The sequence below is a fragment of the Clavelina lepadiformis genome, chromosome 7 (genome assembly GCF_947623445.1).
Source record: "Clavelina lepadiformis chromosome 7, kaClaLepa1.1, whole genome shotgun sequence".
NCBI classification, from domain to species: Eukaryota; Metazoa; Chordata; class Ascidiacea; order Aplousobranchia; family Clavelinidae; genus Clavelina; species Clavelina lepadiformis.
In genome coordinates, this window is record NC_135246.1 from 15,026,126 (window position 1) to 15,034,786 (window position 8,661).

An 8,661-nucleotide genomic window follows, 5' to 3' on the forward strand; every position below is an offset into this window, starting at 1 on the left:
TCGCTCACTTTATTTGATTTGCAGAATATGATAGGCCGGGGATAGCCGCCCCAAGTTGGGTAACCGTGCATTTTCTACTGGGTGACAAAGTTTATTCATTACAATCCATCTTTGAGTCACATTTATTGTAGGTGTTTTTGTTTCATATCTCATTTTATGACGACCGACGAATGGTTAACGAAACAATGCGCCCAACATTAGAAATGGTTTGTAATTATTTATTCATAAATTTACGCTATACTACAAAATGCAATCAAACATCAGGTTTTGCTTTAGTAAGTTGGTACAGTATAGGTAAGTCGGTTATCGTTGTTATATAATACAGCGTTTTTGTTTCATTTGCAATACATTCTAGTACGGTGTAATACTGGTTCGAATCTTGTATTTGCCTACTGCAAGGGAGCTATAAGGCGCCCTAGAAAGACTGAAAACTCCTGATTTAGTGCAATTGAAAAACAAACAATTGCAGTCGATGAAGCTTTGAAGTGACAGGACGTAGTCGGAGTGGACAGTTTTGTTTTAGGCGACCCCAACGTTACAACTTCCTTTCCGGGTAGGGTATTGACTTTGCCATACTTATGATCTAGGAAGAGTATAGGCGTACAAAAACACGATGTCACACTGAAATTTCCTTGTTTCCAACTGACAGAAATCTTTTTTCTTTAGTAGTGTTTTAAACTATCGATTAAAAATGTTAATGCCATGCGCTTACCTTTAACTTATAATCGGCTACCTATGGTAGGTTATTAATAGTCTATAAGACATCAATTTGTTTAAAACACAATCTGAATAAGCAATAAAGAGTTTTTATTCAAAAGTTTAAACTTTCGCTAAAGCCACGATCATTGCATTAGCTGTTGCTTGGGATGTTCTAACTTTGCCTTCCAACGATGTCACCTCTAAATTCCACAGCGTTCTGCAAAATGATGAATCTAATTAAAAAATTTAATCCGGTCTGAAAATCTACTCTATTGTTATGTTTTTGTTCGTTATTCGTTTTTGTCTGTTACAGAATATGTTGTTCAACTGTTTGCAAAAGATTGTCAAAACAACCATTTTCTGCATTCTGCAAAAATCTGAGGCAAAATTAAAAACTATGCTTACAGGATGAAGTTGAAACTCAACATCTTTAAAATCAAATCCAAATGCAGAAGGGATTTCTATTCCAAAATCAAAGAACTCTGCAAAACATAATGCACACCTACAAGCATAACAAGCGTACGCCGAAGGCTACCCAAACTATTGTATTCATAGGCTCTACCTATATATACTTATACTATACTTTTATACTATATACTACTACTATATATACTACTTATATACTTATATATATATATACTTATACTTACCTATACTTATACTTTAATACAAGAGATAGCTTTGCATAAAAAAAAATTGTCAAGAATGTCTATAATTTGGAATAGCTTTGAGAGACTGGTTTAGTTTAGCAAACGGCATTCAATAAAATTCTAGAAATTGCTGTACAACATTTGCATTGCTGATGGGGATTTTATATTTTCGTAAGGTTTAGTTATAAAGATATGATGGAAGTGAACTCCATCGAACATCAACACGGGTTAAGATAACTTCGTGATATGGCTATAAGGTAGCTTAAATGTTGGCAAACTTTGTTTCTGGCAAGCGTGAAACAAATCTTTTAACGGCAACGGAAGTTTCGAAACTATAACCACATACCATTAAATATAGGTAGAAAAGCTCCACTTAAACTACTGCTCAAAAGTTGGTTGATTGGGGCAATGTTGATATTTCCGATATCAGACGATTTTAAAGCAATGTTAAAATCCAAGCTACCGATATTGGCTCCAAAACGGGTTCCGTTTACGACAATATTTCCAGACATGGAAAAAGTCTGCAAGTACAAAAAATACTGTTATCTGACTGGCAGAAGCTGCAGTTTCGCATCGTTAAACATACAGAGAGTAACTTCTTGATGTAACATTGCATGTAGCTAATGGCGGCAAAAATTTTGATACGATACGAAGCAGTTTTAATAAGTGTTTTTACCACGTTCAGAACAAAAGCTCTTGCGATATTTCCATTGTTTTCAATGACAGAAAATGTCATGTCGATTTCCCCATCGACTAATAAATCTTCATTGCTTTGCCTGTAATCTAACGGTTTTGCCAACACAATGCCAATGCGAAGCGGTCTAAAGGATTATTTATTACATTTAGTCGAAACGTTGGGGCTACAAAAAACTTATTTTCATGTAACTTCACTTCTTACTTAAAAACTGATTTACTAAAAATCATAAAAGCATAATTTTAATAACAAACATGCAGAAAAACTTAATTAAGGTGTTACTATAGTTGTAACAGGCACAACCGATATAATAAAATAGCAACACAAACTCATACCTCCCCAAACCCAATGATCGTAATCCTGGTATAAAGAAGCTTAAGATTGTTGTGTCCAGTCTAATGGGAAGACCCACCTAAACGTTTAACAAGTATCATAACTGACGACAACCTTCCACCAGACAAGTTTTAGATTCAGAGGCCAAATACGAGTCATATAGTTTCATCTCTTATTGTTTACATCTATATTGATATTACATTACGTCATTCAGGTTAATCTCGACGTTCAGGGCATTGCTAAGATAAAGCGAGTGCATGAAAGTCCGGATGACGTAATCACCAACAACCATGTGACCCATCGCGGTTGAGCTTTGCACATCCGGGAGTTGTCTTCGCTCGTATGAGTACCTGAAAAGAATACCAGCTGCATGAATTTTACATATATTATGATATTTTTGTCCACAAATAGGATTTTGGCGTCGGTCATCGATCTTGTAAGCTAACCACTATACTGAATTCGTAGAGTTATTTGTTTAAGTTCTGTACAGCTGTATTCATTTTATTCATGACCAATCTCAATCAAGCTGCCCTGTTAGGTTCTAAAGATCGCTAACACAGAACCACACCCGTCAAACAACTTACGCAATATCCCGCTGACCATCGGGGAAACATTTCCCGCTGAAAGGCACCAACAAGGAGGTAGTATCTGCCCTGGGGTCAGAGAACAGGGACAAGTCGACACTAATACCAAGAGTCAAGGCATAAGAAACTGGAAAAAAATACACGATGAGCAAGTTGTTATGTTTTTGCAAACATCAGAAGTTTCATTGGAAATGGGCCGCATATTACTTACGGCCTGCAGTCCTTATAAAACTATTCAGCTGTTGATTTAAGTTTTGCGCTAAACTGTCACACATCTGAAACAGAAAACGGTTCAGAAAAAGTTTAAACATAGCATTATTAGCATGGTTAAAAGCAAAACACGTTTCACAAGCCAACAATGACCTTAACGTAAATGAAGCTTATACCTCAAGTCACAACCTATAGTATAGTAATTGGATTAAGTTATCTTGGTTTTACCTCATCTTCTATTCTTCTTGTGAATGATGGTTGTATCCCTATGGCCAGATTAACATCTATACTTGGTTGATTACTTTCGGTACGAATTTGGACCGAATGAGCTCTTACAGAACAGGATTTCAATTGTGACTGTAAGTAAATGTCAGACACACCTGTCAAATTGTACTTCGCAATACGAATTTGCGCTTTATTCAACATATCGGACATAACTTTTTTTAATACTATAGCTCCGTATCTGCTTATATATTCATCATCAGCGAGAGGGCTATATAAACCGCTCATGCGTTTCACTCTTTAAGTCTTGTAGTCTCACCAAAAACTGATTTTCAACTTGCAGAAGCTCAACGGACACCAACAATTCCATGTCCACGTCAGCTGTGAATTGCCCGTCCGCTTCACGAATCGTACTACAAATATATACAAGCAGGGATTTACACCAGGAGCAGTAAGTTGCCGCTATTTTAATGTTGTTCTGTGCATTGTGCATGTCACCACCGTCGTCATTTTGAAAAACGCATGTAAACGATCCTTTTATTTTTGTTTATATACAAGCAGTCATAATAAGACGTCTTGTATAATAAAACTTGTAAGTAAAATGCTACAATTGCTCTTAACTCACTTACTTCCCAAAAAAATCAAGACGGTAATCATACAGACCTACAATCACGGCCGTAACCATGGAGGCATTTAACAAAAGTATGTTAGGTGCAAATGGTTTCAAGGTCCCGTCTTTGAAGTCCAGATTATCCAGTGTCATTCTAGTTATTATACAATATTTGGTTAGTAAGTTTCATGGCAGCTAAAAAAAACACTAGGACTTTTGTAGGTGTTAGCTGGGTTAAATAAAAGTAATGAAGAATGTGAAGCAAATATTTAGAAAATATGAGCAAATCCCGCCGTGTCTCGTAAATGCATACCCAACTAAAGACTGGTCACTGGTTACATCACCCGTCTGGAATGAAAAAGTGCCAGTGACGTCACTGAAGGCAAAACCTTTTGACTGATCTTCTACAGTAGCAAGAGACACATTGCGTACTATATGAAAAGAAGATTGAAATTTTTAAGTACGGTATAAGCAGTGTTTTTTTAAGGTGTTTTGGGGGACCGAAACGGTCCCCGAAATTTCTCCAGCGGTTTCCCAAAATTTGGACTTGCAACTACAGGCTATTTTTTGGTATTTAAATGAAACACTTGCAGTCTCTTAAAAGTACTTAGCGGTCACCCAAACCAAACCTTAAAAAAAAACCTGGGTATAAGTATAGTGCATACGTATAATTTAATAAGCCTATAAATTTATAAAATGCAGTTATTTTACAACGTTAAAAACAAGTATTTTATAAGTCATACAACACAACTATAGGTCTTCGCTCTCCTTGCATTTATGATAGACATAATCTCTCATTATTCCAGAACTTAGCGCCCGAAAACGGCAGCTAACTTGCACAAGTTTTTACATAACCGAAGCTAGGTGCTATTTGTTAAACCAAATCCCCAGTTTGTGAACGTCACAACCAGCACAGTTATTAGTTGAAAGTATACTAAGCTCATGATAAGTATCCTCAAAAACGACTTACCGAAGTCCAACCCTCTTTGATTGAGCTGGACATTGATTTGAGATTGCCCATTGATCGCCGGTGCCAAAAAGCTAATAACCACGCAGGCTAAAATGTTCATGCTGATTTACCAAATATCTTTAAGATACGCAAACAAACATACAGTATGTTAAAAGTACAAAATGCTTCAGTTTTCTGTCGTTTTACAAAAATGCTTACAGCCAATAAGTCTTTCTAGATATATACACTGTTAATTTTTCATATAAAACAAAAAAAAATTTAAACAGGGCAAATTGATGAAGACTGAAAACTATTTGTTTTTACAAAATTTCATTTTTATCTAGAATATTCAAAGACTACCCTAAACATTAAAAATTGTAATCAGCTAAAAAAAATTTAAAAAAATAACTTTCGAAACGACAAGGTAATAATGACGTGTATAGCAGAGCATCATCATTTTGTTTGTCATTATATAAACAATCCTGATGAATTTGAACCTGATTACAACCTGACCTTTTGCCTATACCCGTTGAACATCGCGATGAAGTGTTTAAACTAATGGTTTCTAACTTTTAAAATAATTGTATAAGTTTACAACATATACAGCGCTCCCGTATTCATATACACGCTTTTCTCATGTTTTACGAAAACAACACAAAACTTGATCTCGTCAGAGTTATAATGTCAGATGCTCGTTTCAAACGACTCAGTTTTCTGGATGCTCATCTTAAAAGGATAGTAAAAATTTTCCAAAGAGCGGTCGTCTACAAATACTTTTCAAAATAAACTGTTAACTTTAAAAATTATTATAACTGATCATATGGTCTTATTGGCAATCTTCATATAACGCCCCTGGGCATACGATCATCGCTCCTGACACCAATTTGTTATGAAAATTATGGTTAATACCAGCAATTTTCGTTAAGATTACCCGATAAGATTATCGTCCAAGGGCCTAGGCCATCTTTACTTCTTCACAATGGCAATTTCTGCTGCGTTCACCAACAGCATAATTTTGGTGTGTTATTGCACCAACAAAACAGGTTCGGAGACCTTTTACTATTTTATCAACTGAATAATTTTACCCCTGAGGTAAGCTGATAACAACCTAAACAATCACATAACAAGAAAACTTATCCATCATTATTCAGTTGATATTATGTCACAATCACATATCAATGGTATTGTTTACTCGATAAGTCTTGTATATGGTCCTACTCCAATATTAATAAATTTTTTCCAAACATTGAATGGGGCGCTCAATAGTTTCATTGCAAACACTTAAAGTTGAATGAAACTAAATAAATATCTTTACACGTATTGGTTATTACCAATGAGGTTTTAACGTGGTCAGCTACTTCAATGAGTAATCCTCGAGTTTGTGCGAAAGTGAGCTCATGTTTATGTTTTCGGTCTATACGATGCTATATAGTATATACTATATAGTTATTATAGTATATAACAAATTATAGAACATTTCGTATACAATCAAGTTATATTACTATCTTGCTGCTCTTAGGTTGATTAAGATTGATTGAACAAAACATATCAAATAAAAAAAGAATTACAGGAAGGTTGAATTTATACCTATTGTATACATAGCCATTATAAATAATAACTTTATATTTGAACATATGTACATTTTGAAATAGTAAACATCAAGATGGTATAGTTTTATATTAACTAAATCTGATGTGTAGAATGAAACAAAATGTTTAGTTTTGAACTCGGAACACAGAAGAACCGCACAAAAATTCTTCATTCTCCAATCAACACGCACATGCACACTCCTCGAGTTACCAGAAACCTTTCATAATAATCGCTAAGTGTCGCTGTTAAACAAATCAGTCAAAGTTTTTCTATTTGTATCCTCCGCAAAGCTTTAGTTGGGCTATGGTTGGGGAGACTAGAAAATAATGTTCAACAAAAGATACGACTTCGTAGTTCAAAGATAAATTTCTTCTACTTGCTTTTTCTTCTACCATTGGTAGCGGATAATATTTGATCTTCTGCAACTGATAAGATACTGTAGTGCAAAAATATTCTTCACAGCGTTAAAGTTTAAATGTGAGGATGACCGCAAAAGATATATGTTAACAGAAAACGTCATACTTGCGAGATAACTGCATGTTATAACTGTACTGCATAGTTCAAGTAATCATTCGATTACGTACCTATAATGCAGATTTACGACATTTCACATAAACAAAAATTTAAACATATTTTCTGAGTGCTCTTCTCCGATTTATCAACATTATTTTGCCCAATCAGGAAATAAAAATGGAAGTTTATGCGACTTTCCGCTGAGTAATATGTGAAAGTAGGAAGCGTTGGAACTTACAAACCATAAATTCATTTGTTGTGATGTTTGGTATGACTTGTGTTATTGTATAAGTGTTTGTGGTTTACTTATTTTGATATAGCAAGCTCAGCGCAAATAACGGAGAAAAGCGCAACCGAAACGGAACAACGATTTCAAAGAATGATTGCAATGACAGTGACGATTATTAACTTGTTAATTGTCTGTTGTTATTTGAATTATAATCATCATTAGTCTTTTGGAGACCTCTACTGGGCTATAATGAAAAGCAAACGCCGCAATGTTGGAATGTGCCACTCGGTTGACCGAAAAATAGGATACGTCAAGTCGTATGCGTAAAATCGACGTCAACCGAATGTTGTGCACCAACGTACCCAAAAGCTTTGTGAGTCCAGTACAACACGTCATATTTGCCTGCAGCAACGTACTCATGCGTCACACAGCTTTGCGTGTGAAGAAAGGAAACCGATTAGCCATGGAAATGAATTTGCAGTGATGAGAAAACGCAGGTAATGAAAAATGAACGTCTTGAACGTCTCATTTGAAGCAATTTGATGGGACAGGTTTGACTATTTTCATTTAATTGTAGTGGGCTATACAAAAAAATTATAATAAAAAGAATAAACGTCTATAAGCCAATTAAATTATGTCACCTAAAGACGAAATAGTTATGATTGGTGCATAGTAATCCCTACACATATTCCGGAATCCTTGTTACTCAGCCATTGTAATGATCATGGGGATATGACGGAAGGTGAGGAGTGACCCACCTGTTTTTGACGGACCCTAAAAATAATGTTTGCTCGCTGTTTGCTAGCCATCGACTCAAAATGCTGTATTCAGCTTTTGCAATCTTGAGTCATTTTGCGGTGCCAAAGCGTGAACTTCCTCGACCGAATTTATGGGAATGGTTACCGCAGCTTCCGGAAGTAATCGATTCGAAAAATATTTTTTAAGAAAAAGCAAGAAAATAGCAAGTAATCTTTCCAAAGTCATTAAGGAAACCTGTGCAGCGCCAAACCTCATGACGTTAATGGTTGGCACATCGATGTGCAGTGAGATTTCAAGCATCATCAAAAACAAGTGACGTTTAAAAGGCGAAATAAAGCAGGTTCAGCAAGCACTAACTGTAGCAGTTTGGCGACAATTGTGCAAAGCAAGGCAGGCCTACTTTGTTTTTCGAAGCGAAATTTCGGCTTAGTATAGTTTTCGATTGAAGCAATTCATTAGTTAGTATAATTAATATATTTTGGTTTAATAGTTGGTGTAATATTATCAGTTTCGTTTTGGTTTCTGTAATTTGGTTTCTGTAATCATACAGAAATCATACAGCAAAAAGATTGGCGGAGGTTTTCTTAGAGCCGGTACCGTATATGGAGCCAGTTGGTTG

General features: G+C 35.4%; 1 protein-coding gene across 1 annotated transcript; it reads right to left on the reverse strand.

Moving 5' to 3' along the window:
- Nucleotides 1–790: 790 nt before the first annotated feature.
- On the reverse strand, nucleotides 791–6,015 carry LOC143465933 (bactericidal permeability-increasing protein-like). The gene is made up of 14 exons (XM_076964467.1): nucleotides 5,883–6,015; nucleotides 4,973–5,089; nucleotides 4,316–4,433; nucleotides 4,022–4,156; nucleotides 3,712–3,805; nucleotides 3,399–3,527; nucleotides 3,172–3,235; nucleotides 2,961–3,087; nucleotides 2,582–2,726; nucleotides 2,379–2,455; nucleotides 2,026–2,170; nucleotides 1,696–1,870; nucleotides 1,105–1,181; nucleotides 791–916 (listed from the first exon to the last, which is right to left on the reverse strand). The coding sequence occupies exons 2-14, from the start codon at nucleotides 5,070–5,072 to the stop codon at nucleotides 872–874; spliced, it is 1,431 nt and encodes a 476-aa protein (XP_076820582.1). The 5' UTR covers nucleotides 5,073–5,089; nucleotides 5,883–6,015; the 3' UTR covers nucleotides 791–871.
- Between the last annotated feature and the right edge of the window lie 2,646 nt (nucleotides 6,016–8,661).